Source organism: Carassius carassius, chromosome 19 (assembly GCF_963082965.1).
Source record: "Carassius carassius chromosome 19, fCarCar2.1, whole genome shotgun sequence".
Lineage (NCBI taxonomy): Eukaryota > Metazoa > Chordata > Actinopteri > Cypriniformes > Cyprinidae > Carassius > Carassius carassius.
In genome coordinates, this window is record NC_081773.1 from 9,145,827 (window position 1) to 9,164,214 (window position 18,388).

The 18,388-nt window shown below is 40.4% G+C and overlaps 1 protein-coding gene across 1 annotated transcript; it reads left to right on the plus strand.

Annotated features, from left to right (window-relative positions):
• Window positions 1-11,484: 11,484 nt before the first annotated feature.
• On the plus strand, window positions 11,485-17,691 carry ihha (Indian hedgehog signaling molecule a). The gene is made up of 3 exons (XM_059499720.1): window positions 11,485-12,342; window positions 13,976-14,237; window positions 16,041-17,691. Exons 1-3 carry the CDS (start codon window positions 12,043-12,045, stop codon window positions 16,718-16,720), a joined length of 1,242 nt encoding a protein of 413 aa, XP_059355703.1. The 5' UTR covers window positions 11,485-12,042; the 3' UTR covers window positions 16,721-17,691.
• Window positions 17,692-18,388: the final 697 nt, after the last annotated feature.

Genomic DNA, 18,388 nt, shown 5'->3' on the forward strand with positions numbered 1-18,388 from the left:
GTGCATCTGTACACTTGCTCACTGATTGCACTTGCCTGTTTTAATTCACTACTGATGACAAATTGAGGCTGAGGTGGGACTGTTAGCACACACTAGCACAAGAGTACCAATGAGTTTCAGCGGCTGCATGGGAGTTTCCATTATTACTTCCTTCAGATTTTAATCTTTTTGTGAACATGAAGTTTGTTCAGTGAGTCTCCTCCACTTTCCTTCCTATTCTGAATTTGACTTTCAATTGTGAGTCTGCAGAGAACACCTCCACCCATATCTATATGCGGAAATAAAAGTTTGATCATTTATAGATATCCAAAAATGATGGATTTTTCCACTCCTTTTAGCTGAATAGAACAATTAATATTAGCCGTTGGCTTGTTTATTAAGAAAGTAATTTAAATTAATTTGGTTATGCAGTCATTTTTTTTTTTTATTACAGTCCAGGCAATGTATTCTTTATTACTACTATGATTTTTTTTTATTATCATTTACTCATCCTCATGACATTATAAAATCTGTTTAACCTTCTTTCCTCTGTGAAACACACTCAAAAAAGAAATTGTAAAAAATATTTCATCGTTTTTTCCACACAATGAAATATATATTCATTTTATTGAGAAAAACTGTTAAAATACTCTTTCATTCAAAAGTTGGGTTGCTAAATCTTTCTCTCTTTTTTAACATTTAATTTAACATTTAATATTATCTTATGCTCACCAAGGTTGAATATATTTCAATCAAAAATACAACAAAAGCAAGAATATTATGAAATATTATTACAATGTACAAAAAATTATAGATTTTTTAAGATATATTTAGAAATATAATTTATTCCCGATACGGCAAAGCTTAATTTTCAGCAGTCAATACTCCAGTCTTCAGTGTCATATGATCCTTCAGAAATCTTTCTAATATTCTAATTTGCAAGAAACATTTTACTATTAATGTTTATCAATGTTGAAAAAAAAAAATGTGTAACGCCTAATATTTTTGTGGAACCCGTGATACAGCTTCGTAATTGTATAAATCTCTGTACTTGTCATGCTCTGTCTAGAGTTTAACGAGGAGACGCAGAACACACAAAACAATCATTAATGGAGTCCAGGATTAGGGTATATCCAATACAGGGAAATCACAGGAAACACACGCGGCAACAAGTAGATCCGACAACCAAGAACTGAATGGACTTGGACTTTTAAAGACAGGATAATAATGGTGGAACGAGACATACCTGGGATCAAATTAGCACAATTAACAGGAGACAGAAACTGCTTCATGGAGCAAAAACACACACACGGGTAATAATTCTGACATAACGCCCCTTCCCGGAAGGTGTGTCCTCGCACAGTAGAAACAACAGAAATGGGGAACGGGTGGGAACTAAAGAGGAGGTTATGGAGAAGCATGGATATCCAGGAGGAGGACAACAGCTGGAGACCAAGAAGGAGACGATGGAGGGAGGAGCCAGGGAGGAAACAGGACAGGCCTGGAGCAGGATGAGTCTAGCTGGACCCAGGCCAAATCCATGATGCCGACCCATGGTGGAGCTGAGGGAGGACGGAGCCATGGAGGAGGAACTCGAGGCAGAGAGCCAACGAGCCAGGGGAATGCTGAGGATCACGGGGGCCAGGGCAGAGCCGAGGGCTCTGGTGACCGAGGCAGAGATTCACTGTGGAGCCGGAGTGACTGAGGACCAAGGTGGAGCTGGCGGGAGGAAGGAGCCCAGCGCAGCCGGTGGGATGGAACATGAGGCGCAGCCAGAGGAGAGGAGTCCAGAGGCAATGACGGGTCAATGCCTGACCAAGGTGGAGCTGGCGGGACGAGGGAGCCTAGGGGAGCTGATGGATTGACGTGTGATGGTGGAGGCGAGGGAGCTATGAGCCGAGGTGGAGCTGCTGGGTCTACTGACCAAGGTGGAGTCTGGGCCTCAGAGGCTGGAGGCGGAGGTGAAGGATACTCTGACCCCAGTGACGTTGGAGGATGGCAGTCCCGTGGGGCTTGCACCGCATTGATGGTGGGCTGAGGGGGAGACGAGGGGCTGCCAGACGACGGCGGTGGAGGAGGCAAGAGCAGGTGGGAGGGTGTGCATTTTTAGAGGGGCGGGCACTGGAAGGCACTTTCGAGGAGTGGGCACTGGAGAATCGGAAGCCCCTTCAGAGCTGGAAGAAGGAAACCAAGGACGAAGGCGGGCTGGATGGGACCAGCGGAGATGACACAGACAGGAGAGGGGGCAGTTTGATTTCCAGATCAGACTCCCAGTCTATTAGATCCCCCTCCTCGTTTTGGCATCAACACCGTCCCACAAAAGTGGCAAAATTCACTCGGGGACCGTCCTTGGACGACAGTGCTCAGTATGCAATGTTCAAACTAGTGTCATAGAACACACAGAGTGTGTCACCCGGGTAGTTGGTGAGGCTTGACAGTCTGGTGTGGGCCCTGAGCGATTTATCTCAATTCCATCAGGAGGAGGAGGTATTCCAGGTGAAGGAGGGGATCCATAGGTCAACACAACGGAAAATGTAAAAAAGAGAAAAAACTGAAAACAAACGGAGGGGAGACAAACGGAGGTAATGGTTAGGTTGGGTCTTCTGTCACACTCTGTGTAGAGAGGAACGAGGAGATGCAAAATACACAAAACCATCTTTAATTGAGTCCAGGATTAGGGTATATCCAATACAGGGAATCACAGGAAACACACATAGCAACAAGTAGACCCGACAACCTAGAGCTGAATGGACTAGGGCTTCTAAAGTCAGTATAATAAGGAAGAAACAAGACACACCTGGGATAAAATTAACACAATTAACAGGAGACAGAAACAGGTCCATAATCCTGACAGTACTGTTACTTTTGAGAAAATATATGAATGGAAGTGTATTAGTAGAAAGAAAGTCAGTTCAAATATACATATAACACAATGTAGAGCATGGGGTTGGTAACCAATTATTTCTAAACAAAATAATTACAATATAACAATGAATCATATAGTGTGACCAGAGTAAATATTATCTAGCTGCAAATATCCTGATCGGCCCCATCTCTGTCATTATTTTTGTAAATCTGCTCTCTGTCTCTTACTTCCCTTTCAATCGTTTCCTCAGACGAATGCACTATGGGAAAATTTACTGTAAGGCACTGGATACACAAACCATGAGGACAGAAAATGTGTCATGAATCAGACTGTGGTCTTTCTTGAAAAACCCTGAATGATATAAGCTCTCTCTGAGAGTAACAAACAGTCAGTCTGCTTTAAGGTGTATGTGTGCATTCATCGCAGTGTGGTATTTTTGTCCATTATAGCCCTAAGTGAGCATGTCTGTGGTAAGCCGGTGTTTACCTATGGTCAGATTAGCTATACTGCAGGCCTGTGGGTCTCCCTCTGTATATAGGTGAGACAGGGAATGTGAGGGGACGTGAAGACAGACAGGGAAGAGGTTAAAATTAGCAAAAAGGACCACTATGTGCAACTATGTTGCAGTGCCGATCATAAAAAGCATTTAACAGTCCAGGCCTAGATGCGGCCATGACTGATTCATCATCACAGCATGTGCTTATGGCTTACTGAAGAAGGGAACTGAGACAGAGTTGTGGAATGACAGTCTTTTAGGGAATGATGAAAGGATGTTGTAGTAATCCTCTGGTGTCCACTAAATCATTAAACTGAGTTTATCAGTTTGACTTTATCTAGTAGCAGTAGTCTGAGGGCCGTTGCTAATGGTCTGAAGGGTGGGAATGATTCTAGGGGCCCACAGATTCAAGGGGACCCACAGTATTTCCAGTAGGTTTGATATAGGATCCAGTATAATAATTCATTTGAAGCCACATTCAAATGATAAAGGCGAGAAGTTTATGTGGTGAGCGAGTCATACTGTCAGGAAAGAAACAAAAATCTGTTCACCATAAAAGACAAGAAAGGAAGGAAGGAGAATGAAAACAGAAGAAGTGTAGAAACACAACAAAAAACAAATTACTTTTTAAGAAAATGTAGTTTATTAAACAAGTCATATTAACAGTAAGACAAGAAAGTTGTCTGCTTCTTGTCACTGCTTCTTTAGAACATTTAATTTTCACACAGTTCTACATATTCATTTAATTTCCAATGATCATATGAACACATCAGTATACTATAACTTTGATAAAATAGTTATATCATCACAATTCTCAGGAGATTTTAGCATGGTAAAGGATATGACAATGTAAATGTATTTGTTCTTTTTAGAATAGATAAGCCATGCTGCTGCTGTTGGTTATTGCTGTAGAATATTGCTGCCGCTGCTGCCAAACAAGTACAGGAACTTGCTACGGCCAATGCATATGACAATACGGTGCTGTGAGTATTTCAGATATACTGCTGCTGCACAAATAGCATATAATAACCTGTAGCAGATCTATACAGGTTGAGCTGGGGAAGTAGAGGGATTCAGAGTAACTCTGAAAGCACCCTGCAGAATGCTCTAGGGATGCTAACCAGCCATTTAAATGTAAAGCAGTAAACTCATTGGCTGCATATTCAACATGAACCAATCAGGTTGTGCCAAGTAGTTTAACACTGTGAATATTATCAGTTTACGTAAAAGACCCATCAGCCTGTGCAATCTAGAGCTTCATGACAGAACTTGGCATTTACAGTGCCGTTTAAGTTTAGGATCAGTGAGATTTTTTAATGTCTAAAGAAGTTTCTTAGGCTCATCAAGATTGTGTTTGTTTTTATCAAAAATACAGATTTACAATTTGTGAAATATTGTTGCGGATTAAAATAACAGTATTCTATTTCAATATTCTTTAAAATATAATTTGTTCATGTGAAGCAAAGATGAATTTTCATCATCATTACTCCAGTCTGCATTGTGACATGATCCTTCAGAAATAGTTCTACTATGTGCGGATTTATAATCAGTGTTGGAAACAGTGCTGTTTCTTTGATAAATAAAAAGTGCACAGTGTACAGTGTTTAGTCAAAATATAAATTTTACGTTACAATATACACTACTATACAAAATTTGGGGTTGGTACTTTTTTTTCTTTTATTTAAAAAAAAAGAAATTAATACTTTTTTTCAGCAAGGATGTGTTAAATGGATAAAAAGTGATAGTAAAAAGACTTGAATAAATTATGTTCTTTTTAACTTTTTATTCATCAAAGAATCAAACTTACACTCTCCCGTCTGGAAAATATTTTAAATTAAGTATTAGGACAAACATGATTTTCTGATGTTTTAATGTTGATGTTTAATTTACTTCACCAAAATCACTAAATCATATTACATCTTACACTAATTACATATTGCATCATTAAAATCAATGTTATTTCGCTCAGAAAACAGAATAAAACAGTAAAGAGGTGTTAGATAGAATAAGAATAAAGCTTGAGAGATCTTCAATGAAAGGAATTTTGATAAATATATAATTTTGTAATATTAGTAGAGTCAGAAAATTACTCAAGCAAGATTTAAACTTTGGTAATCCTCATACAAGCTCCACGTGTCAGAGCATGTGCGCCATCCACCAGACCACATCTAAATCTAAACTTTCTTAAAAAAGGTGAGGGGCCTAGAGAAATATACAGTCAGGAGGCCCATACTCCCTATAGCTACAGTCCCAGATAGGCTACATCTACAGCACTAACTGTTTCCTTCCAAGCCTGAGCCGTGGATTGACAGAGAGAGATACAAACAGACAGAAAGAGAGACAGACTACTGTGGGACAGATGAGAGTAGGATGCTATTCCTCCCTTCATCCATGTCAGCCTGCTGCTACTGAAGCGTAGTGTGTGCACTTGCACACACTTTCCGCTAGCTTGTCCCCAGCTCCAAGCAGGCACCCTCTAATTAGGGCTGCGGGCAGGCCTGCAGTCTTTGAAGCTTGCAGCAGCACCACAGCAGCTCGCCACAGCCGGGGTGACAGCGGCATCCCACAGAAGATCACGAGACAAAACCGTACAACATGGACACGCAGGATCTGTTCTGTCTTTTCTTCACTATTCCCCTCTTGTGTAATTGCGCAATACTCTCTCTCTCACCTTTCTATCCTTCCTCTATTTTTCTCCATAGCTTACCTTTGTTCTTTCATTTTTTTTCTTCTATACCTGGTAGTACCACATTTCAGAACAAGGATCCATTGATGGATCCATAAGATCGATCCAGCCATAAGCTGCTTGAATTATCATTTTAAAGTGCAAAAACACTTGCAATGGCAGGTGTGAGTTCAATTAAACAAGCTTGACAGCTTCTGAGATAATATCAAACTTAATTTCCCACTCACTGAGACTCATCTGTACTCTTGCCTTTTACCTCAGTCTTGCAGCTCAGCAAAAATTGAGGCCTAAAATCCAGCCATTTTTGTTTGTGGGCTCTATGTTAATACTGGGCACTGAATGTTGATGTTTACCTTCATTTTAGCTGTTTAATCATATTGTCACAACCTATTTAAAGGAAACAGGCTGTTAGCCAGTACACAGCTGGCAAGGGCAGTAGCGGTATAGTAAAATATAAATATAATAAGAACGTTTTTGAGCTGGTGAATCCATTCTGAGCAGTGAAACATCACCACAGGGACCACAGCTGTGGCATGCGTGCAGGAAAAAAGCAGCCCAGGCCTCTGAAGCCTGAGAGAAGAACCCAGTAGAACCAATAAACAGGACGAAATGTGCAGCATGTGCCCTACTTCATTTTAAACGCTGCCATTAGCATGGATCCCTCCAAAGCTATTGGTTACGCAAAACAACACTGGACACCATCATTATCATCATAAAACTAAAATCAATATCAATATCACTGGGAAACACAAACAGCTTTGACTTCTTTTGGGTTCTTATGGGACAGGCCACAATCAGAGCGATTTTTTTTTAATGAGAAAATGTGTATAAATGAACAAATCCTTTGACTTTAAAACATGTTGCATCTATTAAATAACACAAATTCCTTAATCCCTAACACAAAATAAAGTTATTCTAGAAACAGAAACACTGAAACTCACCTTTCATCTCATCATCTTATACATTTAGCCAAGAGTAAAGGTCACCACAGCCATGGAGGTGAGTGAGGTTTCAGCTCATTGGTGAAGAAAAAAAGTTTTTTTTTTTTTTGATTTCAGGTCCGTTATGAAGGTAAAGAGAAACATAGAGGGGGAGGTCCCACAGGCTGCTATTGATGCATGGAGTTATTCAGGGCTCTTGACTTTAGGCCTCAATTACAGCCATTTGGCAGCAGCACTAACGTGTGGAGACGCGGCTGTGGCGAGTCCGGTCCACACTGCCTGACCCTGTGCTTGTCCCCTGGGCAGTGCTTTGTTTTTTTAGCAGGCGGCTAGCTCAGGCTGCTTTTAGCCTCTGCTTTTATACATCTCTGGTATTATTTTTTCCCTGCTTGCTCCAGCTGTGACTGCCCCAACCACTCCTCGTGCTCCACTGCATGTGGAGGAATGGAGTAATCAGACATTGACGCTGCACAGCTCTCTGCATGCATGAATGAATTCAGTGACATCTTCTGTCTCTGCTCCAATCAAAACAGAGGCCTTCAGAGACTGCAGAAGTGAAGTTGGAATTCAGGTGCCCTTAGGTGAAGTCCCAAATGATGTACTATACATTGTGCTGGTAATTGTCATCTAGTTTAATAATTTTAGCAGACTAGTGTCTCAAATGATCACTTAGTGTATTTCAGTGTAAACGCACTACTAGCACTACTGTGCTTATGCTACCATGTGGCACAGAACAGTGTAAAAGATTTCAAAATGGGACACACCTTTTGCTCTAAGAAAAACAATGCAAAATTTGAAGCTTGTCACTGAATCAGTACTCTCAAAGGGATTTCTTATTTAATCCTAAAAGGTTCATGGTAGTACTCTAATGCCTATTTCTACTGAGTGATAAGTGTCAGTACAGTACAGTATGGTATGATTTGGGACAGTACACCCTTATCTGGCTTACATTTCCAACGCCAGCAGTACTCTTATTTGATAGAGTTGGTGTATATTGGAAAATAGCAATAAATGTCATTCTCGCGCAAAGAAGAAAGTGCAACATTGTCCATGTGATTGTTTTTGCACAATCTAATATAAACAAGCCTAACATGCATGAGCAGCATGGCATTAACCAATCAATGCTCTGCAGTGAATCTAGCTGCACCCTTCAGCTACCGAACTACTGTGCTAGGTACCCCAATGGAAGAGTACCAAAAAAGTGGTATAGTTCATTGCACACACACAAAAAATATATATATATATTTTGAATTTACTAAAAAAATTATTAAAAAAGTGGTTGCAATCAATTTATTTTAACTACATTTAAATAAATAAATTTAGCTTACTAACTTTCAAAATTGTTTTATTTAATTGTAGCTAAAATAAATTGTTTGCAACCACTTATCTTAAAAATATCTTTCTTTCTTTTTTATTTCCCAGTGTATTTTGGTACCATTCAGTTTCCGGCAATGGAAACAGATATAATTGCATTCCATACTGTATGAACCCCACCGTACCACTTGGTGGAAATAAGTCTTTACGTATTAGTATGCACCGTTTATGGTAGAATTGTCCAATCCTGCTCCTAGAGGGCCTAAATCCTGCAAATTATAGAACAAACCTGCCCCAACACACTTTCCTGTAAGTTTCTAGCATGCCCGATGACTTTGATTAATTGGTTCAGATGTATTTAATTAGGATTGGACCTAAACTCTGTATAATAGTGGCCTTCCAGGAGCAGGATTGGACAACCCTGTTTTAGGACTAGATAAGGATAAGTCATTCCTTTAAAGGGACTGCCATTGTGAGAAGCCGTTTTATCCCTAAAAGTTTTTTTTTTCTTTCTAAGAGTGTTTAATTTTGAAATTACATTAGGCTTCCACCGAAAAGAGAATTAGTGGAGTATGGCGGCTGTTAAGACCCTACAAGGTTTATCACCCAGTTTGAGGGCTCTAACCCTCTTTCCCCTGAGGTTGTTAGGGACAGCAGGAAGCGGTGAGGGGAAAAAAGCTGCTATTACCTTGAAATCAAGGGGAGTGAAAGAGCAGCTCATAGAACACCGAATCCAACCACAATCCACAAGAACGCCATTCCAAAGAACGAAAACAACTAAAAACAGAGTTGTTTACCAGTTAATAGAGGAGAAACACCAAGTTGCCCATGCTCTTTTTCTCTCTCTTTCTCCTCCCCCTCAGCATTCAAGCTCCCTGTCCCTCCTGCACACCCTTTGTTGGTTAGTTCCGTGGGTAGCCCTGGTGCCCATGTGAGAACCCAGCAGAACCAGTTCACTCACCCCACTGACAGCAGATGAAAGGCTCCCTGGCTGGCATTATTTGAAAGGCACCCATCTCCCTCTGTTTTGGCCTGGGTGTCCTCTTATTTCACAGGGCAAATTAATAACTCTGTTACATCAATGGACTCTCGCTAAAAGAGCCTGGGTTGGCGTCTGAACCACTGCCATCACCCGGTTGACAGGGAACAGCCACTGCTGTGTTGCCTTTAAGGACGTGGGCTCTTTTCTTGAGGGCAGAAGGGATTTCTGACTGGATCTGACCACTTCTGAGGCATTGTCAACAGCCAAGTTCAATAGGCAGGCCTGCAAGGAGCCATGTCTTTATTTACGTCCATCAAAGGGAAGAGGACATACTCAGTGGGATCCACACACTCTGTAATTGTGTCTCTGTGATCTCCAAAGTCAAGATGCAAAAATTTGAAAACAAGTTCATCCTCTACATTCCATTTATGCGTGCTGGGATTGCTCAAACGTACCTGGTTCCCATGAGGACTTGGGTACCTGGAGATGAAATCATCTATCTGTGGAAGGTGAGTTATAGTGGAATGAAGTCACCAGTAAGTTAGGGAAGAGCTTGGCCAAAGTTCTACAAGACTCCAGTGACTGTAACTAATGAAGTGCTTATTTCATATTAAGAATATATTTAGATTAATGGTGGCTCAGTGGGTAGCACTGTCGCCACACAGCCTGGGACTCCCTGCTGATAAATGAGGCCTTTCTGTGGGGAGTTTGCATGTTCTCTCGGTGATGGCATGGGTTTCCTCTGGATGCTCCACAAACTAAAGAGATGCAAGTGAATTGGAGAGACAAACCAAATGGTCAATGTGAAATTGAGTTTGATTGGAAGAGTGACAGTAGTGTGTTCCTCATCCACTCAATTACTCTCTTTTACTCCTTGTTCCAAATGAGGACATACCAACCCCCAAACCTAAAATACTTTGATATTTACAGACATAAATAAAAAAATAAATTGCTTTTGAAATGGGCACAAAACCACTAGACCCTTTCCGGCAAATATTTGCAGAGCTAATTTGGAAGACTTGGGTCTGTTTCCTTTTCCTCATTTAAAGAGAAAGTTAACAGACTTCGAGTGTCGTGGATATATCTGTTCTTAAGGTGCTGACCGCTGGCTACCTCCACACAGTCATGACTTGTATACATGGAGCGTCTTCTCTCAGTGCTGTATAATAGAGCTGCTCCTGTGTAACAGTCTTCCAAGCTATATGCTCCCGTCTTTACCTGCTTCATCTTCAGTTAGAACAGTGAACCCCTCATGCAGGTCCCACCACTGCCCATTACCTCAGCATAGGCCAGCACACACTAGAGCTCTGTACTTTAATATCTGATACAAATAAGATCCATTGAGCAGCTGATGTGAACAGAACCTGGAACAAGGAGGCTGCAATACACAAACCAAAATTGTTTTTTTCAGCTCAAACGAATTTTCACAATGCTAGTCCACAGTTATAATGTATTGCCATGAAGATCAATCCAGATAAGAATGCCCAAGATGACAGAGAAGGAATGAGTTTGAAATCAAGTACAAATATCCCGATTTTTAAAGTCACAAATATTGAGAGTTATTCCACTTCATTTAAAATGTGCAATTTTTTTAATGGCCTGACACATAGTTATGAGGGTCTAAGGGATCACATAACACCAAAATGGCTTCCTTGCTATTTGTTACACCATTTGATCTGTCTGGACAAGTAAGTGTTTTCAAATATTATTATTGACTTTTTATTTATTTATTTTAGAAAACACTGCCAAACTACTAATGCCAACAATGACCCAATTTCTTTCTTCCTTTTTTAAAAATAATGTCAGCATTTTCTCTCATTTCTAGACACCACTTTACTTTTATGTAACATTGCATAACAATAGTTCAGGACCATAAAAAAAAAGTAAAAGAAAAAGAAAAGAAATCACTTGTCTTTGACTCATAAGCAACGTCGTTACACCTGTCACCAAAAATGAACAGCCTAAACAAACGGGCGTATTCTGATGAATAATGATCAATCATTTAAACGAATGCGCCAGGTTCTAGTCTAGTGTGTTTCCTGAAGCGTATCAATGTTATAAAGAGGTAGGGGCGGGCAGCAGTCGTTCACGTTTGTTTGAGGAGCAGCCAGGCTCGTTCTCTATTTGTGGATCTATGAATGGGAGAGTCTGAGTCCACAGATCTTCTGCGAGACTTGTGTTTGCCCAGCCAGGCGCTGTGAAGCGTTAAAGGGAGCCGGTGGGTATACGACGCACCCAATGTGACCCATGGGGAGGAGTGGCAGGCAGGGATAGAGAGGGGCAAAAAACTGGCAGGGTGCGGTCTCATTTCGCCGGCAACTCAGATCACTTGACGTGCGCCAAAGGACGTGCTCATTCAAAGACAGCAGCCGCAGCAGTTTCTCCGAGTCTGACAGCTCTGCCAGTGTGCATCGGAGTCACCCTGTCTCTCGCGCTCCTAGAATCTATTAGATAAATAAATGGACTTGCCTGCTTACTCTCATTTCGGTGATTTACTCGAGAGACCAGCGTTTCGCATTCTATGGGCACTGAACACTTGGTATCACTGGATCTTTTCTCCGGCGTCTCTCCATGACAGCCTCTGCGTAAAGCACGTTTTACGCACGGACGATGGCGAGGATAAGAGCGATAAAGAAGTAGAGGTTTTGTCCTCCCCATCTTTTACCCCGTGGGGGGGAATAAGGATCTTCCGGGGGGTAGTTTCTCATTGAACGGCGAGCTGTGCCACCGTGCCACTCCGTATCGGAGTGCACGGAGTGCCCGGCGGGTTGGGGTGGAATGCGTCTCCCCGTGGTGTTTGGGCTCCTCGTCGGCTGCGCCCTGATTTTCGCACCTGTTAACGAGGGCTGTGGGCCGGGGAGGGGACATGGGAAAAGGCGGCCTCCAAAGAAACTGACACCCCTTAATTACAAGCAGTTTAGTCCAAATGTAGCCGAAAAGACACTGGGAGCCAGTGGGAGACACGAGGGCAAGATCACCAGGACCTCGGAGCGTTTTAAAGAGCTCACACCGAACTACAACCCCGATATCATCTTCAAGGATGAAGAGAACACAGGTGCGGATCGACTCATGACGCAGGTAATAATGCAGCTCGAATGAATTCAATTATCGGCCCATTAGAAACACACTCAGTGGCTCTGATTCGATTGCGAGCGCATTAAACCTGTTGCTCCGCGTTGTGCCCTTTGCTCAGTCCCACCGACGCGCTCCTATCGATCTTCACAGCTTTCAGAGGAATTGATTGCTGACAGAGGTTTGTCTCTTAATATCGCTTAATAAAACAGCTTCTTCGATGGCTTTCGGGTTCTGCAGAGAATCTTATGTTTTTAAAAAACCTTACATTTGGGTTCTTGAGTTTGGCTGTATCTTTGGGGATTTAAATAAGTTATTAATGTTACATCGCTGGTCTTTTTAGATCAGCATATTGGTTTCTTAGTTCTTCAAAGCAGAAAACAGATTGTTTGCTAAATGACTAGGGCATATGATGATCTTATGATGGTTCTCTGTGGAACTTACATATCTGGGAAAATCTAGGACCTGTCAAATACTTGTTCTTTTATGTACAATGTCAATGTGAACATAAAAAAAAATAAAACTTAATATTTATTTAATTTTTTCATGTTAACTCACTCTAATACTAACCTTAGAGTATTAGTCATAAATGGAAATAGTTTCAAAAATAAGTAAACTTTCCATTCAGTTTGTGGTTTATTTAAACAATTTATAAATAAATCTTGAATGACTCATGAATCTGAACTTATGACTCTTATTTCCTTTCCAAATAATGAAACCGATATTGCCTGAAATTGTGGTTCGTTACAGTAGGATATCTGTGCTTTGGCAATATACTCTTGTTTCCATGCTGAAATATAAATTTGCTGTTAAAAGCAAATTTGTCTTGTGTATTCTAAAGGGTGGTGAATGTGGTTAGGTTAAATGAGTAAAAGTGAATCACTCAACATTTTGTACCTTGGTCAATGAAAAATACCTGTGGGATGGTAAAAATAAGTCAGTATATATTTGTGGGTTCAAGCATCACTCAGTTCACCTCATGATTCAATAATTTCTCCTTATGTAATGTTTTACGTGGGTGCTTTTGAAAACAAACTCTTCAGGCATGAAAGAGAGGTGCCTGGGTTAAAAACTAAAACTATGGCATATTGTATGGTATGTTAAATAAAGATTATTTGATTTATCTGATTTAAGTTCTGAAAATTAGTAATTAACTTCCATTTGTTTTCCCTGTTTTGCATCTTCCATGCAGAGCTTTCCACCGTACACTTTCCAATAAATCGTATAATTTATTCCTATATTAACTAATTAAAAGAGGTTCTGTAATCCCAGTTTTTCCACATTAAACAAGATTTAAAGATTTAGCCCATTCATTTATTTCACATATTATTTGTGGTGTTATAGCCATACACTTAAACTCCTTAAAGAGGTGATCCTGGACTCTTTAAAGTATCATTTGCAGATCTCTGGATATGTTTTCATTTACCTCAACAACAGAAATCAGTGTCCTTTGCATCAATTCTGTCTGTCTTGCCCTGTGATGTAAGTGTTTGTGTGTGTGAGAGATTCAGTCTGTTTTGCCCTTTGGAGTTATAACTTGTCCTGTTTGCGTATTTCTTGCAAAATTCCAGTAAATGCAGGCCATCATCTTCCACGTGTGTAACTCAGGTCTAAACATCTTTCCTTGTTGCGTTCACAGCGCTGTAAAGATAAGCTGAACTCTCTGGCTATCTCTGTGATGAACATGTGGCCCGGGGTGAAGCTCAGGGTGACCGAGGGTTGGGATGAAGACGGCAATCACTTTGAAGATTCGCTGCATTATGAAGGAAGAGCTATCGATATCACCACCTCTGATCGTGACCGTAATAAATATGGCATGTTGGCACGTCTCGCGGTGGAGGCCGGATTTGATTGGGTCTACTATGAGTCCAAATCTTACATCCACTGCAGCGTCAAGTCAGGTAGGGCTGAGACTACATACATCTGTTTATTTACAATACAACTATATGAAATGTAACCAATGTGATATACAGAGTAATATAATGTAACATTCAGCCAGAGACTTTATTCACTGAATATAGTTGAGTTCACAACATCTAAAAGGGGAAAAGTGGAATATTGTGTGAATTAAAAAGCAGGGTTATGATTGATGGTGTAAAACTGTCCAGTCTGATCTCTGATGTTTAAACTGAGAGACTCCAGCCTGAAAGGTTTATATGCGTTCAGTGTGCAGTTAAATCAGGTGTGTCCTATTGTGGTGAAGATGGTCATTTCTCATTAACTTGGGTGAGATAAGTGGTAGACCTGGGATGAAGGTAACAACAGGTAACCGACCACATCATTAAACCTTAAACACCTGCCTCTACCTGAATCACCAGAGACCAAATTATTGGCCAGACAACAAGGAAAGTAAAAGTGCACCCATTTATTGTCTCTTCTTGTCTCTTGACCTGAAATTGTATTTTTCGGATGCTAAAAACGACCTGTTGCACACATTGTCTTCTCATTGAAGATAATGAAGTAAATTAATTTAACACCTTGCAACACCTTTTCTTTGTGATGCTTCTTTCTGCAAATGTTTTGGATTATTTATCTCATCACCTAGCTACCATTATGAATCTGGAACTTCAACTTGATAACTTACTCTACTTTAATCAGTTCTTCAGAATTCATCATATCTTCCTGCATAGGCAGTGCAGATAAAGGTCTACAGTTTTGAAGGTCTGACTATAAAGTATTTATTTTTCCAAATGTCTGTAGAGTATTTCTCCACTGCTAAAGAGAAATGAGACCTGTGTGTGGACATATTTTGAGGCCCTTCTGTTATCTTTCTGATAGAGCATGCAAACACAAGCAAGATCTGTTGTCTACTTCTACTCTATCAAAGTCCTCTATAGGTGTGTTCTTCAGTTGGCTTCTTCAACTGTTATTGTAAGATTTCATGCACGTACTTCAGTTTATATATATAAAAAAAGATACAGTTAACCAGATTACGAAATATCATGTAAAATAAGTTCTTCAGAACTCAAATATAAACAAAACAGTATTTGGACTTGTGAGAACACATTCATATGCTAGAAGTGCATAAGAGTAAATATGTATGCATGTGTGTGTGTATATGTAAGAGAGAGAATGTGCCTTAAGAAGTAGGACTGCCTGCTAAAGTGCTGTGAGATGATTAACCAAGCCCTTTGTTTTCCAGACGGCAACTCTGTTGTCCCCTTTTCTCAGATCTCTTATATCAGCCTGTCTTATCTCCTGGCCTTGGTACTTACCTTTCCCAAATATTTGTGTAGGATTCAACAGAGACTTAAGACTCATTCCGGCTTTTGTAGTGCATACATCACTCCAAACCTTCTGTTGGACAGAAGTCACAGGGAGTTGGGATTCAATCAAGTTGTTATTTATTAGCTTTTATTGCATTTTTACCTGCTGACTATAGAGTCTTGCCGAAAAACGAATTAGCTTGAAGGATGGTGCTTGAAATGTTTGCCTGCACACCTCAGGTTATTTTACCACTGCAACTCTCTGTTTGATTGGATTTTTATGGGTTTACAATGAGAACGGGGAGTGTGTTTGTGCTTGGGTGTGTGTGTTTTAAAGATTGAAGATTAATCTGAGAAAGGCACTGTGCCATCTGAACAATCCAAACCTGAGCTTTAATAAACACACAAGACCTTTGGAATTATGTTAGGCTACTGTGCAAATCAAGGAGAGAAACGGGACAATTTTATTGTTAGTTTGTCATTATATTTCTCTTTCAGAGCACTCTGTGGCTGCAAAAACTGGTGGCTGTTTTCCCGCATCGGCTCTTGTCACCATTGAGGATGGAAGCGTGAAGACTATGGACCGCTTACAGCCTGGAGAGAAAGTACTCGCTTCATCAGAGAGCGATGGAAGTGGGCCGCTCATCTACAGTGAAGTCATCGCCTTCCTAGACCGCGATCCTTCTGCAGAGAAGCAGTTCTATGCCATCGAGACTGACTCGGGTGCTAAACTGAGCTTGACTGCGGCGCATCTCCTGTTTGTATCCAAAGGGAACTGCTCAGGGCCAGTAGCGAGTACAGAGCTGAAGTCTGTTTTTGCTAGTGACGTGCTACCAGGTCTGTGTGTTGTGTCCACACAAGGAGCAGGACAGCAGGGACAACTGTCCCGGGTCACTAGGATCCAAATACAGGAGGACAAGGGGGTTTTTGCGCCGCTTACCCGCCATGGCACGGTGGTGGTCAATGGCGTGGTTTCCTCCTGCTACGCAGCCGTGGACCAGCACTGGCTGGCTCACTGGGCGTTCGGCCCACTCAGGGTACTTTCTAGCTGGGGAGGGACAGTTGGACATCAGGCTGTGGGGATACACTGGTATTCCTCTCTGCTGCATTGGGTTGGGACTCATGTGTTGGATCCAACACACTTCCATCCCTGGAGCATGATGGACAATGACAGATGAAAACAAACAGGGGGAATGAGAATGTCACTCAAAAACAAGTTTTGGAAGCATCTAAAAGAAAGCGAAGTAAGAAAGTCCTGAAATGAAGAACACAATCAGTTGTGACCCTGAATAGTCCCTAAAAGACTAGAAAGGATGCAGCTATTCAATAGGTCGAGCTTCGTTTGAGGAAGTGGACATAGGACGTGACAAAATTGATCTTTGTAGCCCATATTTAACACTTTCAGATGGGTTTTTCTATACTGCCTACACTGGAACATTTTAACAAATATATCGAGACTCACACATTCCCGCTCGGATAGCTCCTATTCAGTCTCTTTTTTTTCCTTTATACACACATACATATTCAAATAAACATATCATTATAGGCATGGAAGTGAGGAAACTATAGATGAATTTGCTTTATACTCAGGTATGCAGTGACTCAACCAAAGGCAATCAGACAAACGCGGCCTGATAAGGTTTGAGACGGAGGAGGAAGTTCTGTGAGTGGAAGGTACACACAAACACACCCATAGAAACATACACTTTACAACTGGGTTAAGGTCTTTAAAACATCAGGAAAATGTACTTTCAGGTCCATAGCGGTTCATGATAACTGTTTTGTATTCATTCATATGGTCAGTTACATGTTTCTCACTGTAAATGTAGAAGTGTCTGTCCCAACATAATCGAGTATTTAATGGTCACATTGTACACTGTATTTCTCCATCTAGCATACATTATAAGGCTGTTGAGTACTTTTATGAAGGCTCCATTCGAACAAATTAAGTCTATTCTCTGCAATGTTTATGCCAGTTTATGTAGTCCTTATGTGTGCTTTATGCAGTAATACTCAGTTTCCCATTCAACTTACTGTATTTATCGGTTTTGTGGCATTATTTACATTTTACTTAAAGATGTCAGAAATTATATAATATTTGTAAAACTATTTAAAGATCTATTTTTCAGAATTAAAGATTATGGAAATATCTGCCTTTGTCCTTCTTTAGTCTACTGACTAAATCTCTCTGTTTTCAGAACTCCAATTTTTCAGTGCCGTTGGTTCCGGAAGTATTTTTTCCATTCACTTTTTCCAATAGGGATTTTAAAAGAATTGATTTTGTTATTGCAAGCCATGAATCAAATCAACCAGCTACGAGGTGAATCACATCAACACAAACTTTTATTTAATGTACATAAGGTATTCGAAGATCAGACATAAAGACAAAGGTACAAGACTGGTGTGCTGGATTTAGTGAGGGAAAGAACTACACTCCAATGAAGCATTGCGAATGACTTAAATTAAAAACGCTGGTAAAACAAAACTAATTTATTTAAAATTTTAATTATAGCTATAAAAACAACATATTTCCAATTTTGTGAAAATATTCATATGTATTAAAATATTTAGCTATTTTAAGAGTAGGTACACCAGAAGATTAAGTTATTTGTGATGATTCATGCAGTGGATGTTCTCTGCAAGCTCTTTTGCCAAAGTTTGCTCACTTGCTCTCTCATTGGTGGAATTTTCTGCAAGGTATCATGGGTAATGTAGTTTTTGCATTACAAATTCTAAGAAAAGCATTTCCCACCGATCAAGAACCTTGGAGCTCAAAACAGGTTTTAAAAATCTTTCAAATTATATTAAAAATCTATTTCCCTATAGAAAAAATGAATGGGATTTCA